The sequence below is a fragment of the Sylvia atricapilla genome, chromosome 3, assembly GCF_009819655.1.
Source record: "Sylvia atricapilla isolate bSylAtr1 chromosome 3, bSylAtr1.pri, whole genome shotgun sequence".
Lineage (NCBI taxonomy): Eukaryota > Metazoa > Chordata > Aves > Passeriformes > Sylviidae > Sylvia > Sylvia atricapilla.
In genome coordinates, this window is record NC_089142.1 from 41,658,396 (window position 1) to 41,681,146 (window position 22,751).

The window sequence follows — 22,751 nt, forward strand, 5'->3', positions numbered from 1 at the left end:
TTTTAGTTTTAATGAATTTTTTTCCTTTGCCAAAGCACATTGTTTCTGCGTTTTAATAGGCTTACATTGTCCATGCAAACAATACATTTTATATTGCTGTAAAATGCAATTAATTAAGGAGCACATTTAAATTTAGTGTGTATATGCATTCCTTGAAGACATGTCTACAATGTTTAGAGTGTAATTTTTTCCAAAAGAAAAAAGAATCTTTGAAAATACATGAAGACTTTAGACACACATAGCTGAAGCTAAGAGGATTCTAGTTTTCATATTATTTCTTTGTACAGCGACTGAGGTCATGAGTGTATGCATATGTAAGCACCTGAGTGTCTACTGCTTAAGGCTAAAATGAGAAGAAAGGTTGTGGGGGCACCCATTATCCATTTTGTCTTTTTAATTCCTACAGGAAGAACCATATGTTATGTTCAAGAAATCTGACAAACCCTTGTATGGAAATGATCGCTTTGAAGGTTATTGCATTGACCTCCTCAGGGAGCTGTCTACTATCCTTGGATTTTCCTATGAGATTAGACTGGTGGAAGATGGAAAATATGGAGCCCAAGAAGATGCCAGCGGACAGTGGAATGGAATGGTTCGTGAACTAATTGATCATGTAAGTTAACTTTTACAGGCTTGCAACTATGCATTTAGATTTCAAATCTTTCTATAAGAATTGTGAAACTTTTATGATAATTCCATTTTAATATTACTGTCTTCAAAATGCAGCTATTTTAAGAAATAATGCAAGTAGATTGATATCCATTATTTCTTTTGTGTAGAATTTGTAAAATAAAGCATCTCCTTTTTGCCTATAGACAGGGTTTGTTTTGGTTTAGCTCTTCCATAGCAAACATCTAAGTCAAAATATAAAATAAATAGTATTCAGAATTTATTTCTGAGAACAGATGTATGGGGTTTTATAACAAAATTTGTGACAGGAATACGAGTCAGATCTCCTTTTCTGATCATGGATCTGAGATTTTGTCCTAGAGAAATTTCTCTGTGTGAAGTGTAAGCACACACACATCATTTGATATTCATCTTTCTTGACATTTTAACAATTAAGTGCAAGAAGCAAGACAACAATGTCAACATACACTGATGGAACAAAGCAATGTCACACCAGATGCCATTACAATCGGCTGTAAGTGACTAAGGGAGGCATTACTTCAGGTTCCTCAAAATATGCTTTCTCAGTTGGTCATGCCAGTTGAATTCAGTCTCTTAGAAATATTTTTGTAAATTTAAAAATTATGTCATTGTTCCTTTCTGCATTTATTTGGGTAAATTGCTTGATAGCATTTTCTCTATAGACATGATGTCGAAGATTGAGATGAAACATATTCTGCACATCACTGTCATTTAAAATAAATGGGAGAGAAGACTGTAGTTAATTCAAGTGGAACCTCTTAATGATGGCAAAAACTGCATGAATAGCCTGAAAAATATTTACTTATCTTGCTTCAATTTGCTTTAAGATTTCAGCAGATGGGCAGAACATGTGCTAATCAAAATATTCATATTTACTGGGAGAGTGGTTCTTCATGCTTTTCTAGTAAATGATAATCTGGTGTTGCAACAGATGTTGATTTTGCCTGGCTTCACACTTTTAAGAAGAATGCGTGGGAGTATTATAGTTATGTTATCTTTAAATGTGTGTATTTATTATACACACACACACACATAGAAAGCAAACTTATTTAGCTGGACTCTCTATAGATGTGCATTTTTACACATGAATAAGCGCATAGGCCTGTTCAACTATTTGATTTGATGCTTGTTAAGTAACATCCTCATCTAAAACTAATTTTCTGTGATTGAGGTGTATATTGTGGAAGTATTTATTTAGAAACAAATATAAATCACATTTTTATACATCTTTTATTATTCAGCCCTAAAGCATTCTTAAGAAAACACTAGTATGGCCTCCTAAGCTTTACACTAAGATAATAAAATAAAACGCATTTGAACAAGTTGCAGAAGTAAAGTGAGTGAAACAGTAGCTTTCCCCATCTTTCCTCTTGATAACACAGAATGGAACAGGTATTCCTTTTCCCATTAAAAATATACAGCTGAATCTAGAACCTAGATTAATTTTGATTTATTTATTTTTATTCTTTTAAAATTATTTTTACTTAGGAGTCAGAAAAGTTTAGAGACTGTGTTAGTACACATGGAAGATGTAGTCCCACTTCCTAATCTGGACCATAACTTTTATTAGTCTCTCTCAATTCCTCACTTGTTAAAATTTTTCCTTTAAATTTTTCTTTGGTTTTCTCAATTCTTACTTTATAATTTATTTGAATACATGCAATTTATTTATACACCTGTGCCCTTTATTTACATGCATGTTATTGGTGCATTTTACTAGCAAGCAACACTTCAGACCTCAAAAGTGAGGCACTCCAGATAGACAGTTCTCACATTGGATGTTTCCATATGGTTAGTATTTCACATGCTCCGTTGGCTTTCTAGTCTTCCTTTTTCTCTTAGAGCATATTTTTAAACTGTCATGAAGGTTTTCGCTCCTATTAAGTAATTTAATAAGCTCAATTTCTTTATTTTTGAAAGGTGAAATGACTCTATATTTTTCAACTAGAGTTTCTAATTAAAATAGACTACAGAATAAAGACAGCTCTCAAAGTTGCCATAGCACTTAAATCTATTGAAAAATGTTTTTATAAATTATTTTTATCTCTTTGTTTTATCTGTCAGTCAATTAAGTTCAGAGAGAAAGGTCACTATGCTCTAGTATATATGTTGGCAAGTGTAATATATAATATGCATAGTCCAAGAATAAATGAAATTAATAATTTTGGTATATTATATGTATAGAAAAGAAAATGCGCATTTATGTAAAGATTAAAAGTACCAAATAAAATCTAAGATTTAAATAAACTGTTTAAATCAGTACTTAGTCACTTGCATAATGGCTGGGGCTCAAAAGTCTAAATGAAATAAAGATAATGCTATCTCAGTTGAGCTCAGCATATCATGTCAGTCTCAGAATGTAAATTTTGTAGTATAAACAGAGACAGAAGAGTTTACATCAGGCTCTGTTTGTTTTCAATCTCCTTTTCCACAGTTTGCTCATGTTTCTTCTTTCCTTGACTGTTTGACTTAGAGTTCACATCTGCATTCTTACACCACTCTCCAAGCAATAAGTGGCTTCTTTTTGAATTTGTGATAAATACTGACAGTGAAATTTAGTACAAAGATTCCTTCCCTTTGACCACTGACAATAAATTATTTTGGGAAAAAGACACTGGTGTCTAGAATTGAAAATGTAAGACAAATATTAACTAGGAAAGCAAATACAGATGACATTTCTCTATGAATAAATTTTGAATTGAATTTCTCCACTTAAGCATTCCGATTTCTTTGGCACAATTTTTCATTGAGTATTTTACCCTCTTCTCAGGTTAGTTCAGGGTAAGAGTGTTACATATTGGAGGGAGGGGAAGCTAAGTTCCAGGTATCTCCATTCTTTATGGATGAATTCTTCACACACATACACAAAAAAAAGTATTCTTTATATTGACTTCCTGCCTTTGATTCAAAAACTTTAAGAAAGAACAGATTTATTGAATAGGTTTTGAACTGAATCATAATTTCTGGAGAATTTCTGGTTGTTCCTAAGTACTAAAAGTTGTCATGTCACTGTATTATACTGCATGAGATGTATCCTTTATTCCTGTAAGTTATATTCCAATATAGCTAGCACAGATGGACAGAATGAAAATATATAATTTTATTGTTTTTAGAAACTTAGACATCCAACTTTAAGGATCCAACATTGCTTAAAAAATTCTTAAATTTGGGTTCCAAAAAAGGTAAAAAAATACTGGTTTATACTTTGACAGCGCTTTAAATGAAAAATCCACTGGAAATAATTTGTTATTATACATACATGATTAAAAATAACCTTTGTGGGGGGTTCTTTGAATGATTCTTCTACAGCACAAAGCTTATGCATTACAAATAGACTTCAAGGCTTGCAAATATTTTATGATTCATAAATAATTACAGAAAAGATTCAGTTTTTAGATCATGATTGCTCTTTGATCATATGTGAGGATTAAATGGAACTTTGTCTCTAAGAATCAGATTTTCAGCTTGGAGGAATTTTACACAGTTGAACATTTAGAAAGAACTATTTAGTTTAAGCTAACTTTAGACAAAATGTTTTTTACTCAAGTATATTTTGAATTTTTCAAAATCTATATCAATTTTTCAAAATAAATATGTATCAAATACTTACACTTGTAAAAATAATGTAGTAGCTTTTTATTCTTTTTGTAACAGAATAGATGTTTATATGATCAGTTTAAATATTTTTTGTGTTTTTCCTTCAATAACACGTTGGTTTCTTTCTCTTATTTTAAAATAAGGTCTTTATGATCTTGAACACCTATAGCCAAAACTGTTATATTATTGTATAGAAGTGGCAAAAAACCTTCTAAAAACTGACTGTGTAGATGTTTGGTTCCTTCCTTTTGAGGCAGTGAAATTTTACATTCTTCCACTATTTTCTTTTCTATTTCTTCCATTTCAAAAGCAATTTCATCACATTGTTTGGACTCTACCTCTTTCCTACAGGAAACCTTGCCATATAGAGACTCATAAGAAAAGACTGCAGAACTCTCCTCCCTCTTTCTTCTTGCAGTTTTTATGCCAAAGGTCTGACAGTTGAAACTTTCAATACAATGCAGGATAATTTAGCCATGGCTTTTAGAAGTGAAAATCTCAGGAGACTCTATGGTAATAGGCAATTAGAGAATCTTTAGGAGAAGGAAGGAAGGAAGGAAGGAAGGAAGGAAGGAAGGAAGGAAGGAAGGAAGGAAGGAAGGAAGGAAGGAAGGAAGGAAGGAAGGAAGGAAGGAAGGAAGGAAGGAAGGAAGGAAGGAAGGAAGGAAGGAAGGGCAATGTTCCTCTTTTCATCATCATTAAATGTGCTCAACAATAATATCTATGGACTATCAGTACTCTTTAAAGCACCATGTCTGCTTCATGTCTTCCTCATTTTATAATGGAACTAGAATCTGCATCTCAGGTGTCATATGATGAAAATTTCACTCACACTAAAGGTTTTTCTACATATAGTAAATTTTATCTCTGATGCTTTGGGAAAGTAAGGCTTTGAGGGGTAATAGATCATAAACAACATAGTGTTTTGGCTTGTCTGCAGTTCAGCTATTGCTGCTTGAACCAGCAACTCTGGTGAATGTAGATAGATGGTAACCTGAATGACAACTGATTTCCACTAGCCCCGTTTTAATGTTGTTTTTCTAGTATTTTCTAGTCTGTTGTTTTTCTAGTTTTTCTTGGGATTTTATCTCATTTTTCCTTACTCTCCTAGAAAAATAAGGCACAATTCACTTTTTTCCTGTTGTCTCTGTAAAATAAAATAACACATAATAAAATAAATGCTGCTGTTATATTTCAGTTTTATTATCCTTATCTGTTTGTATTTTCAGCTTTTTTATGTTTTGTTTATAATTTAGCTCTTTCCCCATTTTTCTATTTAGCTATTTGAAAGCCATCTCTTTTGAGTGCATTTTTTATCCTCTGTACTTTTTTATTTACATTGCAGATTAAGCATTGATATTTTATGCTGAAGCTCTCTTCCCTGAATTTCTAGTAATCATTATTAGTTACGTTTATTAAGCTATGTAGGAAGTCCAGCACAACCGTCTCTTTAAATAAAGCTACTGATTTGCATTATTTACTATTTAAAATATATATTCCAATTTCTTCCAGTTATACTGTGCTATGATATAGCATCCACGACCCTTTAATTGTTAAGTGCCTGTAACATACATTCCATGTGTATTTTTTCTGTTTTAAATATTCATATTGGCCTCCAGTTTTTATTGTTTGTGTGTTTTCCTTCCTTATTAAAGTAGCATTTCATTTCTGTAAACATGTCCTGGGGTCATAAGATAATTTCTTATGATAATTTGTAATATGGCAGAAAATATCACTTGTCCTTTTAGTGCTCTTCAGTCTGATTGCTAATTCATTAGTCCACAGCTTCAAGTGCTCTGACCTTTTATTTCCAAAGTAATTTGTCCCAAGCTGAATAAGCATCTGTGTGTCCCTGAGAAGCAACTAATCATATCTCTTCTGTTGCTTGAGATCCTGTTTTTCACTTAAAGCAAACTGTATATATTTATAGACTCACAAAACCTCTCTTCAAATATTTTTCATGTCTGAATTTATCAAAGTAATTCACTCAAACATGCCATACCTTGCACTTTCTGTTCCATCTTTGTTTGTTTGTTTTGAAGTAAAAAGATCAAAGAGATGGTCTTCTACATGACAATACAATTTCATTTCAAACCAACAGCTAAACATTCATCTCTGTTCTCACAAGAAGACAATTTTCATGGCTACTTTGTCACTCTTTAATTAAGGTTATGTATTATATTCCATGGAAAATGTGCAAACATCTTAACTCAGCGTAAGTTATGCAGAAAGTAAACTTCAGGTAGAGATGCATAAATACACAAAAAATTCCGGGGAAATTGGGAAAAAAAAGAAGTCAGTAATCTAATATGCCAAAGAAATCCTAATCCAGAAGTTCAGACCAGGTTTGCTAAACTCTGTATAAATTCAGTAAGGAACATATATGTGTATATATTAATTCCTTATTAATTTGTTATTGATTTCAAGTACAGGAGAGATGAAGATGCAGATTCCAATATAACAGCAGTTTTAAGTGAACAATTTGTTTTCTAAAGAGCAAGGAACTTCCACACAGTCTGCATTTAGTAAAGCAAGGCCCAGCAAAATTTCTAATATTACTGTAAGGCATAGAGAATAATAAAGTATGCAATTTTTCTAAAGGGTTATAAAAGTTAATCCATTATTTTTTAAACTAATCATGTCCTATGTTTCCCAAAGAAACTGAATGAAAAATTTTAACTACATTCTCAGTGATTTCACACCAAAGGTGGCAGAGGACTTTGACAGTAGGGACTGAGATGTGTGGATTTTTTTCTGGAGATCTGTACTCCAGGGGTAGTTTATTTGAAATTTCTTGACACTAAGAGTAAGTGAATGTTGTCTTCTTGTTTGTTTAGCTGCAATATGCCTATGTATTGTTCTTTTACAATTAGGACATTATGGACGTCCCTGGCTAATGCACTGGGGTTTATAAAATAATTAGTTTTCAGTTACAGAGAAACATTGTACAGCAAATAGTTGTAATTAACTTTCAATGATCTGCCAGCAAAGTGAATCATAGCCAATCAAGGCAGTGGCATTAAGTTTTTCAGATGAAACTCCAAACAATAATGCTTTTGCTCAGGCATCATCTATGCTTACAGTAATGATTATGAACTAATTGGATCCAGGATTAGGGCTGCATTCATAAAAGTATTAAATTTTTCATATCCTCATACCTTTATCTGATTTTTTTACTTTTGCTGGTATAATGATAGTACAGAATGGTAGAAAATAACATTGGGATTTTTGTTTCTATGTGTATGTCTGCTGAAGTGAAGTACATGAGAAAAATAGAATTCTCTAATAGCAGAGTTAATTTCCATTGGGTCTTATCCCTTTTATTAGGGATTATTAATAATGCTGCAATTTGTGTTTTACTCCTATCCAAAGAATTTCAACATATTTCAAAGGGAACATTTCATGGAAGACAGGGAGGAGGGACTGTGGAAACTTCGAGTATGTCAATTTTCATGGAAACACCATTTTGGTAAAAGAGTTTCAGGATGCGCTTGTGGGAGATGTGTCTCTGGGAATGATGACCAAAGCATGTCATCCACAGTGTTTGGGGAACTGGAAAATATCAAGTCTGATCTGCTATTCTTAGGGCATTGAAAATAATTCAGTAGTTTAAGAAAATTATACAAGCATCAAACAGTCAGAGTTAAAAAAAAGACAATGAGTGCAGCTTTACAGCAGTCCAAAATACATGAAATGAAACTCACTGTGTGTGTCTTAGGAAGAAAATTATGTTACTTTCTCACCACATGTTGAAATTGATGCATACAGTCAATTTCTATTTTGCTATTTCCTGACCTCTGAAGGCCCAAATATGAGGTCCAGTAATGTGTGGTAACTTCCAAAGATAAGTAACATTTTCTCCTGAGATAGTATGTTACTGTGAAACAAATACACATACACACATAGATATTCGTGTCAGTGATTGTGCCTAGGTGCTTGTAAAGAATGTATGTATATTTCTATGTGAACCTGTGGGGTGGGGTACTCATAGAATGCCAGACAAAACTGTGAAACAGTAGACAGACCTGTTGGAGTTTTTTTTGCTCAAGATATTGAATAAAAAAATTACATACTGAGATAATCTATTTATAAAAACTGTGTCATGTGACATAAATGATTAAAAGTCTCCTTTTAAGGTTACAAAAGCAAGTTTCAAAAACCAAAAAATGTTAAACTTGAAGGAATTTTTTTATTTCTTTCTCTGCTTTAGAAATGTATACGGTAATCCGTTACTGAAAGATTCATTTATAGAATGGAAAATAGATAATTAATGAAAACATTTGTATTTTGCTAGATTTTTTTGTTATGTGGATCAGTATTGTAAAAAAGTTACACTTGTTCTAAAATAAGTGTCGTGGCAAAAATATGTCAAAAGTCATTCTTGAAATTCATGGCGAATTATTTTCTTCATTAGTATTTAAACTTAGGTTTTCTGGATAGAAAAATAATTGAGCTATTTCAAATATCATTTGCAGCATTCAGCTCTGTCACTCCCATGCCTTATGATCTTCAAGTTAGGTTGGAAGTGAGCCTTCTGGTTGGAAGTTATCCTTCCTTTGTAATATTTCATAATTCCAAAATGTAAAAGCAAAAATCTAGGTTAAGATCTGTACTTATATTATTGGTATGGTGCAATAACAATGAAAAAACAGTTCAGTTAGGAAAAGCCACCACAGAAACACTTCATTGCACTTTTCTGGAGTAATCCTATTGCTATCAGGATTTTGCTGAAGGAGCACTAGAAGCTTAGATATTTGAGCAATTTCTAATAGTCTTCATAACTGTAAAAAAGATTTTATCTTTTTTATCTGTTACTTGTAGCTTAACATGGGAATATTGTTGGAAAACCAGGAGAATATATGCCAAACCTAGTTTCACTAGTTGTAAACTTTGTCTGCAGCCAGAACAGAAATAAAACTGCAATTTTGTTACAGAGATGGGTTTAAAGAAATCGAAAGAGAAATTACTTGCCCTACAGAATTGAAGAATTGTTGAGATCAAAAACTGACCCTAGATACTGCCTCACCCAAATCCCTGATCAAAGCATGACCAGCTACAGCAGGTTGCCAAGGGACATGTTCTGTCAACTTCTGACTTTTCCTCAGGATGGGGACTTTGGGCAACTTGCTCCAGCCTTTGAATATTCCTAAAATGGAAAGGTGGGGTTTATATCTTTAAATCAATTTTTCTGCATTTCAGTTTCTGTCTGTTAACTCTTTCACTAGGTACCACTGAAAAGATTCTGGATCCATTGTCTTTGCTTCCCCTTATCCTTCAGTTATTTGTAGTCATTCAGCAGACTTCACTGTGCCTTCTCCAAGCTAACTGGTCACAGGTCTCTCAAGTGTGTTCTTATACAGCAGGTACTACAATGTTTTAGTAATCTCCATAGCTCTTTGCTCTATTCATTCCTGTATGTCCCTGTTTCTCTTGTACCAGCTTGGGCCTGGACCCGTCAACCCACCTGTCCACTTGTCTCATGAAGTGCTGAGTAGACATCAAGGATTACCAATGTAATAATTCAGTAAAGATCAAGTAATTGTGGAAGATTTGGGCTGGAAGGAATCTTAAAAACTGTCAAGTTCCAAACCCTCTGCCAATGGCAGGGAACTTTTCACTAGATCAGTTTACTCAGAGCCTCATCCAACCTAGCCTAGAACAGCTCCATAGATGGGGAGTCCACAGCTTCTCAGGGCAACTTGTTCCAGTGCCTCACCACCCTCATAGTAAAGAATTTCTTCCTAATAGCTAATCCTCACCTACCCTCCTTCATCCTAAGGTCATTCCCTCTTGTTCTATCACTACATACCCTTGTAACTGTTCCTCTCTAGCCTTCTTGTAGGCCCCCTTAGGTACTGGAAGGTTCCATAAGTTCTCCCCAAAGCCTTCTCTTCCCCAGTCTGAAGGGCCCCGCCCTCTCAGCCTGTCTCCATAAGAGAGCTGCTTCAGCTCTCTATCAATTTACTGTCTCTCCACTCAATTTGTTCCAACGGGTTTTTTTGTGCTGGGGACCCCAGAGCTGGATGCAATTCTCCAGCTGGGGACTCACAAGAGCAGAGTAGAGGGGCAGAATCACCTCACTCTCCTGCTGGCCACACTTCTACAGCTCAGGATGCAGTTGGCCTTATGGGTTACCTTCCAGCACCCATTGCTGGGTCACATTGAGCTTTTGGTCCACAAACACCTCCAAAGCCCTTCTCATCAGGGCTAGTCGTGATCCATCTCTGCCCAGCCTGTACTTGTGCCTGCAATTGCCCTGACCAAGATGCAAGACCTTGCACTTTACCTTGTTGGACTTCATGAGGGTCTAGTAACATAGGTAATGTTATTTAACTCTCCATTGACTTTGTAACTGGGCAGTAGTTAGACTGGAATTTATCTGCTTTTGCCTGTCTTGCAGACAATTTTTTTTGTCTTTTTACTTTGTGTGTTCTTATTAATTAAGTATTTTTACTCCTCTGTTCACCCTTGTCTTCTAGAATGAAGCAAAACATCACTTAAGGAATAAATTATAAAAGTAATGAAATTTAAAAGGATTTCATACATTTCATCTTATAAATACCAGAAATATTTTAACTTGGCCACCACATATTTCTTCCTTAGGACTTACATTTTATTTTAATTAAAGCTGATTGCTAATAAGTTTGTCCTGGTATCTTTAGCACTTAAATAGTGCCTAGGGCCTGGATAAGCTTTATTCAATTTAAATAAATGTAACAATTTTTTCAAATGAGCTAGCATATATATACACTGTGCAGAAGAGAGCTAAATTAAGATCTAGAGCATAAAAATACTGCTAACATTTTTCTTCTTTAGATTTGTGACAATATTTTTGAAATACAATCTTTACTATATTGCCTATGTTTTCATAATTATGGGACATGTAAAACCTGTTATGATAGAACGTTTTGAGAATATACAAAATATTCTGGTTTTATTTAATATTTGATAGACTTTTGTAAAAGGACCTTTTTTATTATTTGTAATAATGATCAATTTTAGTTAAGTCTAAGACCCTGGAATCTAATGATAAATTAAGAATTCCAGAGTGTGCATTATGATTCCTGCATGAAAATGCAGGTGAGTGCACAAGAGGTTGATTTTGCCAATATTAATAAGTTTTACTTCAGTAATTAATTAAGATGATGAAATTATAGATTACAAAAAAAATGAGTATTGTTAATCAATAAGAGATGGCATATCCTGCAGTGATCTACTTCCATCCAAATGATATGTAAAAATGTTAATCTTTTTGATACCATTGTGGAAAATTGCAGATGACAAAGTAATACAAAAAATTGAGATTAAGTAAAATTTGACACAAGTGAAACTTTCTTGTGTGATGAAATTAATTCACAGAAACAATTTGGTAAAACCCCATCCGTTTGAGAACAAAAATTGTCAAAGTTAAAAGATGTAGGATTTCTTCTGTCCTGAGTGCAGAAACTGAAAGTCTAGGTGACAGCTGTTTAGCAAGTGGAAAAAAACTCCAATATTTCCAGGAAGATACAGTAAATCTGCAAAAATATAGCAACAAAAATGTTAGCTACGAAAGAGGAAGCAATGTTACCTGCGTACTTTATTTCAAAAAGGTGTACTTCAGTATGTTGTCTAATAATTTAAATATTTGGTAAACATTTCTAGTACAAAAATACAATGTTAGAAAGAGTATATAAAACAGCAGAGAAAAACCAATACATTATAATATAACTGCCCTCATTTTATTTTATTTTATTTTTTTTTAATAAGAGAGTTTTTCTTTCCTGAATCCTGAGCCACAGTATCACACAGTCTTGCAAATGTCTTTGACAATTTCCTCATTCTGGAGGTATGTGAATCCTCCTCGTTAAACAATTAGAAGAAATCTTTGTACAAAATTCCTGAACTGAAGTGATAAGGGTTTTTTTTTTACTGTTGAAATGAATATTCACCCATCTTCCTGCTACATATAGTTTCATGGATTACTGCCTCTAGTCCTTTTACATGCAATTTCCTTACCTGTTGATTAGACTGAAGTTGGTGCAAAATACTTCAGTGAAAGTGCATTATAAATCAACAAACAGAAACTATATCTATTTTTAATGAGTGCTCATATTACATCTATTCAGCTATTAAATCTTATCCATACTGGCATAGGCAAATGAAAATTGACTCATTGGAATTGGAAGGATTCCATACAGTCCATAAATACCAGTTTTGTCTAATTGAATTCACATAGAAAGTTGTTTCTGTGGTAGTAGACACAATACAAATTCTCTCTACAAAACGTTTTGCCTTTAAAAAAAATCTACCTCTAGTAAATGTTCTTGTTGATTTCTAGATCAGAATCCTCTCTAAAGGGAGAGTTGATAAAACCCCCTTAGTTACCACTGCTGTTCAAGACTTTGCCAAGAAAAGAATGCTGACACAAGAGGGTCTAATGAAATGCAACCACTGTGTAATATTACTGTCAATGAAATATATCTCAGTAAACCATCTGTCTTCCAGTGACTTTTTGTTGCTGAATAAATACTGAGAAGCACCTCAGCACTTACAAATATATGTGTTAGGTGAGCCAGTATCTATTGAAACTATAATCATATGTCACTTTCTTATGTTAAAGTACTTTATTATGTTAAGAAAGTAGCAACTGCTACTGTTCCATCTATGTGGGGTATTGTTAGAAATTAAGTTTAAATTATACCTATCAGGATCCCACAAATAAGAAGTTATGACATCTAAATTCAGCTATCAAATCTGGATTTTTTTTTAAATTTTATAGTATGTTACTCAAATTTGGCAAAGGCAATAATTTCTAGTAGCAGCTTTCCAGGAGGAGGTTACCAAGAAGCTACATTTGGGCTTTTCAGAGAAGAGCTGTCAGGAAGACCAAAGGCAACAAGCATAAATTGAAAAACTCCAAGGATGGAAATTGTATAACCTCTCTAAGCAGCCTGCTCCACTGCTTGTCTGTAGAATCTTTTTCACTATGTGTATATACAAGCAGTGGACCAGCTAATCCAGAAATGTCACATAGTCACCTTCCTTGGAGGTTTTCAACACTGACTGGGTAAAGTGCAGAGCAAACTGGTCTCATCCATGTAGATGCTTTGAACAGAAAATTGCACTAGAGACCTCCTGATCTCTCCCCATTTGAATTGTACTATTATCTTGTGAAAGGTAGTAGAGAAACAATTTCTGTCAAAGTAATGTAAGTGGCTAGTTAAAATAAAAATACCAATAATGCCCTAATAAATTCCCAGTGGTTTCAAAGGAAATGAAGATCTTGTGACAAGACCAAAAATTTCTTGTGGGGTATAAAATTTTTGATAACTTAGCAGAATGAACAAGGCAGTTTAGGATAGACTGTAAGCTTAAAAGCAAATTACAGATCTTATCTTTTCAAATAAGTGGCAGGGAAATGCACTTCTGTGAACAGGAATAATGCATAAAGTCTCTATGCATTAAGAGTGTTAGACAGGGTTAAAGAATTGAAGCTGTGCTTTAGCCTTCCTCTTTTATCTTGAGGATGCATTTTCTCCAAAGGAAACGTGACTGAAATTCAACTCAGGTTAACAGTCTCAAAAATTTGGGGTGACTGAAGAAGTTTTCATATCGGCTTAGTGTCTTTGGCTGAGGAAACATAGTGGATTAAATAAAAGCTTTATGAAATTTTCCTTTTTGAAAAAGGCAAGTCCCTTTATTTTTGAGAATAATTGCAGGCAGTAAGTGCATTGCTGCCTGTAGAGAAGTAAAATTACTTAAATGTATTTTCAGTGTATGTGTAGCTCTGTGCATATTACATAATTACAATATGATTGTCTGATTGACTGAATAAACAACTGAGAACCAATAGTGTATGATTCCCTTTGCATTTTTAATATAAACATTAATGGTTGCTAAATCAATGCAAAATGTTAGGAGCAAAATTTTTACCAGAAGACTCCATTTATATTGGTAAAAAACCTCAATTATTATGGTGAAATATTGTGTAATTGTAGTGTCTAATGAAAGGAGTTTTTAGCCTTTTTATTGCTCCTGTGTCTAGATTGTATTTAAATTCTTGTTTCTTTTGAATAAAATAGGTGAGACAAAAGCTTTTCAGAAAATTATCAGCAAAAGGAAATTCAATCCATGTTTGCTTTTCCTTTCCTTGGTGTTAGTAGTAGAAGCTATGAAATCCTTTCAAAATTCTATTTCCTCCAAAATTATTGTGATGGTTTCTCTGGATTTTTTAGAGTTAATTTTCACAGAAAAGCACCAATTTCTGCAAATACCAACTTTTTGTGCATGCTATAGCTATACACTACTCAACATTAATGGTACTTGTTGCTGCAAGCATAGATTGAATTCCATATAATTTTAAAATCTCTATCCTTAGAGGTTATGTACCAAATTTCAGCCCTATATAAGTGAAAAAAAAATGTCCTCCCTTTTTTACTTTGAATACTGCTTTACGTAAAATGGTCGATGAACAAGCTGCTTGGAAGTGAAATGTAAGTGAAGAAGCAAAGGAGGATGACTTTAGCCTACCTTGGGCACTTCTATATCTGAAATAAATCAAGGATACCTGAGCTGTTGGTGAATGAGCATTGTACAACTGCACATGGTAGCAGGACAGGGAAGCTTTACACATGTGTGAATGCTTATCCTTTGTCTCCACCTTGGTCAGGTAGGTTTTATGGTCAGGGTTGTTCCTACCTGTATCATGGATGAGCTTCTGGTACTTTCAAGGGATGATTTACTGCCTTACTGTTATGATCAAGGGGGTGCTTCACTGCTCAGCTGGTTTGGTCCAGATTTGTCAGGAGCTCTTGAGTTCCTGAGGGGTGGTGTGAGGCAGGAAGGGAGAGGATGCACAACCACACCACATTATCTGCAGTGCAGTCCTCTAGCACATAGTACAGTAGCCTGTACAATTCCTCCATTTTGCTCAGGACTGTGCCTCATGTTGGAATGCCCTTGTCAGACTGTTTCTAATCACTACTGTAACCTTCAGTTGGTGCAGAATTTTTCTTTGTAGCAACTAGCTTACTTACTTCACCAATCCTGTCATAAAAAATTCTTTCATCTCAAGAAAGTGTAAGTGCTATTATGGACTGTGTTTTTAGATAGATAGATGTTTTTATTATTTTAAAGAATAGAAGCATGCATACATTCATTATAAAAAATAAAATTATCCATCACTGCCAAGTGAGACAAATATTCTTTGTAATGGAACTTCTCAAAAAGCCATTTTAGGATATACTAATTTGTTAATATTGTTAAATTTTAACTGATATTGATAAAATAGATATATATATATAGATAAATATATAGATATATATTTAGATATATATATAGATATATAAATAGATATATATAGATAAAATACTAGTTTTACATCATTCCTCCCCTATGCGTCTCTAGAAGTAAACTAAAGAGGATCCTCTTCCTTGTATATCTTCATTATAACTGAGTGTGAGAGAAACTGGTACTCTGTGCTTCTGGAAACTTGGCCCTTGCTTTCTCATACTTGCAAATAGTGCTCTTTTCAGAATTAAAGAATTGCCAGGAGAATTGTGTGTTTTGGAGAAAAAAGATATTAATAAAGTTTCATGTGGTAACATTACCTTTTTAAGTTAGTAATTTCCTCAGTTATTTAAGACTCTGGATTTTTTTTTTTTTTGTAGCTGCCTAATTTTTCTTACTGTGATATTCTAATTTAAGAGTATTAAAACAGAGTTACTCAGCTTTGAAGAGAATCTTGAGATTTCAAGTTATGTACATTAATTTTATACCTGTCCTCTCAGGCTGGGATATCTGTTCTATTCTGTCATGTGAGACATATTATTTCTCAATCAATTATTTCTCTAATTTCATCTGCAACTTGGCTTCACTAGAGATAGTTACAACCTATATTAATTTGTATATAGGATTTTTTACATCTAATGACCAAGGGCCGGATTTTCTATGGTATTTATTAAAATTAGTTATTTGTTATTCATTAAGGTTCTGTTAATATAATACGATCAAAATTCACATCTACCAATAGCCTTCCAAAAGATCTAATTTCTCTGTATTTGAGAAGCTGCCTTTCCTGACAATTTCTAGTCAGCTGCCTTCAGACTCAAGTTAAGCTCTGCTACTTTCCTCAGACTAATAGCTTGGGTTGTTTGTTTTGCAAACTTCTGCATGTTGACCTGTAACTTTTAATTCAAATTAGTTTTAGTTTCTTGCTTTAACATTTTCTTTCTACATCAGCTGGAATATCATCAATAATATGCAATCAATAAAAAGCCATTCACTGTGGAATTAAGCCTTGCTGTTTTGATTAATATCTATAAGTTCTTAATACCAATGGAAATGGAGTGCATGTAATTTTTTTGACCAGTAAACCCTTAAAAAATAAAATTAGCAGTGCCAACAGAGTTTCACATTGTAACTGACTACAGTAGATCTAATTATATAAATGCTCGTAACAAGAATAGACCAGTGAAGAACTTTCTTGAGGTGAGAAAATAAAAATTAAAGGGAACATTGAAATGCTACATTGCATGGAATTTTGAATGTTACACAGTATGCATAATGCCAAGTGAGGAAAAAATACATAAATACATTAATTTATTTTATTAGGAATTGTATCTCTGTATCTTAAAACAAACATCCTGAAAATGGTATAATTTGCAGCTATGTTACCTGAATATATTACTTGGATAACAGTATTCCATGGTAGCTATACAATTTCTGTAATTACATATCTATATTTATGTGTGGTTTATAAGGAATTCTTGGTTTACAGCTTTCCAGCTTTTGTAATGCAAACTTTCTCACTCTGAACTTTCCTCTTCTGTGCACGTGCACACACACAAATGCATACACACATGCACAGGAGTGTCTCAAGAGCTGTTGAAAGAGATTAAGAAGCAGATTTTGTCAATTTTTTTGACTCTGATTTCCATTTGGTTTTTATTAAAAGAATAGCATAGGCCATTTATTAATCTCATATGAATTATTCCTGTAATAACCAAAACTAAAAAACAATTAACTAAAAATGTTAATTGACAGAATGCATTCAATTGATGATTTCATTTTAAATAGTCTAATTGATTAATAACTATCTGTAAGTTTTGTAGTGATTCCCAGAAATGAGTAAGGACAGTTGTACTTTGTTAGAACATCCTCAACAACCTTGCAGGTGTAGCAATTCTTAACTTTCAATTTTAAACTGGTCTCCATTTTTAACTGGACTAGCATTTTTTATTCTAAAATATGGAGAATTGCCTCTTGGCCCTTTCCTGCACTTGTAGCATATTCACATCTGCTTCCCAAATATATTTGCTTCTAAAGAACACAGTGAAGGAGTGACAAAGAGAAGACACATTGAAATGCACAATTAATAAAGTTTTAAGGTATATGATAATGGATGTTCATGTTTTCTGCAAGGTACAATATTTTTCTTTACTTGTATCCCTGTTGCAGTGCTTTTAATTTTTTCTAAATGCTGTGTCAGTTTAGCAAAGAGGAAGTAGAATAAATCTGTTACCTTACTTACAGGGAGAAGAGAGTTTTCAATTTCAGGCAACCTAGTACAAGAATAAACATCCTCCACACAGAGTTTGTATTTTGCGTAATCTGATTGTCTGCTTCAGCCTGTTTCTTCTGACTTATGGCCTTTTTCTCTTTTTGTATTTCTGTTAACAGAAAGCTGACCTTGCAGTTGCACCATTGGCAATTACCTATGTTCGTGAGAAGGTCATCGACTTTTCCAAGCCCTTTATGACTCTTGGAATAAGTATTTTGTACCGCAAGCCCAATGGTACAAACCCGGGCGTCTTCTCCTTCCTGAATCCTCTCTCCCCTGATATCTGGATGTATATTCTGCTGGCTTACTTGGGTGTCAGTTGTGTGCTCTTTGTCATAGCCAGGTAACATGTCAACTTTTGTGATTTTTTTGGCAATTGTTACCATATTTTTTCTTACTAATAATTGTCAAAAGTCACAAAATTTTTCTTACTTTCATACTCTTATATTTAAACTTAATGGTTTACAGAAGAATAATGATGAGGGTTCTCACTATTAATATTCTCCACTGCCATACTAAGTCTCCAGTATTTTACCAGACTTTTTCCCTAAGTCTTCAGTATGCTAGCTAGATTTCTTCTTTAATTTACAAATATAGAGACACTAGAAAGTTTTCAAAATATCTTTTCCCAATGAGTCTGCATTTAGAAACCCAGCATTTACATATTTCATTTTGTTACCCTGACTTGTTTTTATGCTGTGGTGGTCAATCTCAATTTTAGTACTTAGCTGTCTGTGCTAATTCTAGATATCAAACCTGGGCCACTACCAGCTGCAAAACAGTTTGTGTAGATTAGTATATTTGAAGTAGGGTAACAATATTTATCTTTACATTTTGTGATAGGTAAAACTCCCGAGGTACTTCAAAGAATTTGAAGTCTCTGAGTGGAATGTCTTCGGAAGCTTAGCTGAGCTTTTGGAATTAAGTAACTCAATATATCAATTCTTAAATTATAATTGATTTGATATACAGGGCTCATCATTTCATCTGTTTTTTTTTCAATACAAATGAGCAGAAAGGTATATTTTGTCAAAAAATCCCTATATGTCTACCTTTTCCTTCTTAGCTCATTAGGGTTGAGTTCAGATGCTCACATAAATACAGACTTACATGCAACTTTGACTTTTGTCATGACAACAAGAGAAAGAAATCAGAACAGAGTATGTAATCTCTTTTCCCCTTGTAGCAATTTCCAATTTTTTTAATCAAATGTGTATAAACTCTATTGGCTTTTATCTCTTTAATAAGATAGGGTCTTTTTGTTTGAGTTGATAATGAAATCTCACTTCAGCCCTGAGATTTCTGTGATTTCGTTCTGTGTTTCACAGAAGAATCTTCATATATCTCTTTCTCTATTGTGCTGTATTTAGTATCAGGGTTCTCCATCTGTCTTTGATACTCTCTGTTTAATTTTGGAGAAGTTGTATCATTCCTATATTAGGGAGAAGCAATATATTTAGGAATTTGAAAGTAATTTAGCACCTGTATATGAAGTACATGTGGTATTAAAATAATATAGATCACCCTGAAACATATTTTGTAATGAAAGACTTTACTGTGTACTTTTTTGAAAAGTCTGCTTTAAAGAGCCAGAGCTGTGTTGAAAGATTCTTGAAAGACCCCTGTATTTTAGTGGACTATGTAACCAGAGAGTACAATCATTTCTGAGGTGTTCCTGCCATACAGATACCTCTGAAAACACAGCTGAGCATAAATCACAACTGATATCTTGTGAAATCCCTCACGTAAAATATTTATGCAGATGTCTAGAAGTTTTAACCCTACTGCTATCACTGAAGAACATATTCAGCATGATGCACAGTGTTTTTGACAGATAGCTCTTACTAATGTTAGTAGGATTTGTATGGCTGAATTCCTACTTATGCTTTGAAAATGTGCCTTGATATGTTTTTTTGAAAGATAGATTTTCCTAAAGACTCTGTTTTGGTTTCTTTGATTAAGATATTTGGACACTTGAGCTCACTAACAGAACAAGAAAGAGTATTTATCTTTACATAGAAGCACCAGATAATAGACCAATAATGCTGACTATTTTTTCATTTGTCTTTTTTTTGTGATGAATACCATAAATTCCTTATGCAATTGGAATCATTATCTTCATTGTAAAGCAATACAGAATATCTTTATACTCTGTATAAATACAAAAGTGAGCAGCAAAGTTTGGTATTTGTAGAATTGGATATCTTTTTAGACATAAATTTATATCTAGCTTTCATATCTAGACATTTTCAATATTTCTTAACTGGTACAATTAAATATTGGTAACACATTTAGAAATAAAAGATGTAGGGTTATGTAAAGACAATCTACAGATTTTATTCATAATGCAGAATAGCTTAATAGTATGTTCATAACATTATTGCTCGTAAAAGGAAGCAGGTCAAAATTAAAAGTTGGATTTCCTGCTGAATACTAAGCAGAAAGAGAGAAGCACATTCAGAAGTTAAAGAGCTGTTTGCAAAGACAATTCAAAAATTTTATCTACCATGTATAGAGAGATACTTTAAAGTGTGGTAGTGTAGTTGCTTATTAAGAAGATTTCTATTCCATAACAATTCTTCCATAATGGATGTTAACTACCAGTGTTTTATAATAATTACTGTGTGTTTCATAATAAGGTGTGTCTTTGGAGCAGTACTTAGTATGTCTTTAACAATACTATGTTTTGTAATTGCAACTCATCAGAGTGTTCAGTATAGAGTATTTATTTTAAAATTGAAACCTCCCATTTTTGTGTCCAATGTTTTGTGATATTATTGTTTCATCACATCTTCCAACCAATATTGACATATAAGGGGTTCGTATGTTGAAAATGGAAAGTACCATTCTGTTGTGCCACTTGGATCTCACTCATTAATTAGTGGTATGATGATATTTAAGGAAAGATGAAGAAATTAGTAAAAGATTCAGCAACCTTTAGGAATGAAATGCTGAAAATACTTCCACAGAAAGAGAAATATAACATAAATCTATATCAGTTATTTTCTTTATTTGAAGGAGCACTGAAGTACCATATGTAAAGAGGGGCAATCTTTGCACACTCAGCAAGACAAGCTGAGAAAGATCTATGTGTTAACTGGAGGGATTTTTTATTTTATTTTCTTCTTGTAGTTCTCTCCAAAAAGATGATTCTACTTTTGAACAGACAGATTTTGCACTGTGTGTAAGATTAACTTATATGTGTTGTACAAAGACTTTTCTTTAATTGTCATCCTTTGACTGTGCTTTCTCCATAGATACAAAAACCTCTTAACCTAGTTTATCGCTGATGTTGAACCTCAGTAGTTAGGGTGGTTAGTTTCTGGAAGTTCCTTGCTTTGTTATACAAACTGATGACTGATATTTAAACCCAGTCTGCTTGACACTATTCATTTCCTGTGAACTGAGAAATTCATACAGCATTTTTTTCCTCTTTTGGCAACAGTAATAGATCTTTCTGGTGCTAGATAGCATTGTCTTTTTTGTGTCTGCTAGCACTGTCTTGTGTCATCTAAAATCCTGTTGTATTCCAATACCATACCTTTATGCCTCTGCCTTTACTAGTTTCTTCGATTCAGAATACCAGTTAAATTCACAGTTTGGATATGACTAGAAGGAAAACTAAGACTTCAGTAAAGCACACCAGCTGTTTTTTGGATTTCTGTCAATTACACAACATTTTCTGATCTGTGTAATCAAAAATCTCAATTAGTGGAATTTCTTTTTTTTTCTATCTGTTGCTGCAAGCCATTGTTCCATTTCTAAGCAACATGCTGTTTTCTTAGAGTGTTGTATATCAACTTCATGGACACATATTGTCCCTTCTTTTCCATCAGTCTGTGTACAAGAAAAAGACACTTCCTATTTTTGGCCTGCAAAATCTTATATGTTGGTAACTGGAAGATCCTTCCCTTTCTCTGTAGGCAATATGAAGAAAACCAGTTTTATGCATTGAAAAATGCTTAATGTGTTTTATTTACATAGATTTTCTATTTTTGCTTTTGCTTCCTAAATTGCTTTCAAAATTATTTTTCAGCTGTGTTTTCTTATGTCTATATTGTACTTATGAGTCTAATGCATAATTTTAAACATCCATGTCTTTTTATATCTTTCCTGAAAACATAGATGGGAGACTAAATTAATTTTATGCCTAATTTACTGGATATCAAGTTATTCAAGTTATTCTCTGAACACTGATGGATTTCTCTGTGCAGTAAGGTCTTTTTTTTTTTTGGTGTTTTTTTTTTTTTTTTTGCTGCGGACATTTCTGTGTGTCCTGAAGAAGTTTACTCTTTAGTGACCTATCTTCAAAACTGGAAGAGATACATCTGCCTCAGCAAGGTGCTTCTCTTTTATATTACATATCAGATGTGAAGCAGATAACCTATCCTGGATATAATTTTCCACTATTGAGCTCTTGTGCTTCTTACACTGAGCTGTCTGAAGTATTGGTGAATATTGTGCAAATATACATTAAACTGTGCTCACTGCCATAGTTGATAATTTTGAATCATGAGTTGTCATTTTAAAGGGCTTATTTTCCTTTACGTGTAAGACATTTTTGTGCTAGGACTTCCTGCCTTATCCTCCTTTCAGAATAATGCTATTCTGTAAAAAAAAACCAAATTGTGCCAGCCTCTGGAACACTGAGGTTGTTTTGTCAAGTGTATTTGGCAGATTGCATGACAAGAATTTTTCTCTCTCTTTGATGACTTCTTAAGCTTTTTTTTATTAATTGATACATTTGTGTTGCTGTACCAAGAAATTATTTGTGAGAATGTTCTAGAAAGCTTACATCCTGAACTAAATTTCTTCTCCTTAACATGAGAACTGAGACATTTTAATTTTAGAATTCTAAAATTCAAATGAAGTTTCAATAAATGAGGTAATATAAAGAAGACACAGCAGCTATATCTTATTTTTTTGCACTCCTAAGCAAATTATTAAGAACTTGTTTCTT

General features: G+C 33.3%; 1 protein-coding gene across 1 annotated transcript in view; it reads left to right on the forward strand.

Annotated features, from left to right (window-relative positions):
• GRIK2 (glutamate ionotropic receptor kainate type subunit 2) overlaps positions 1-22,751 on the forward strand; it is a 361,868-nt gene that overhangs the window by 206,831 nt on the left and 132,286 nt on the right. The window contains exons 11-12 of the mRNA XM_066315185.1: positions 407-613; positions 17,911-18,134. Of these exons, the coding sequence (XP_066171282.1) occupies positions 407-613; positions 17,911-18,134 (431 nt within the window). The remainder of the gene's footprint in view (positions 1-406; positions 614-17,910; positions 18,135-22,751) is intronic.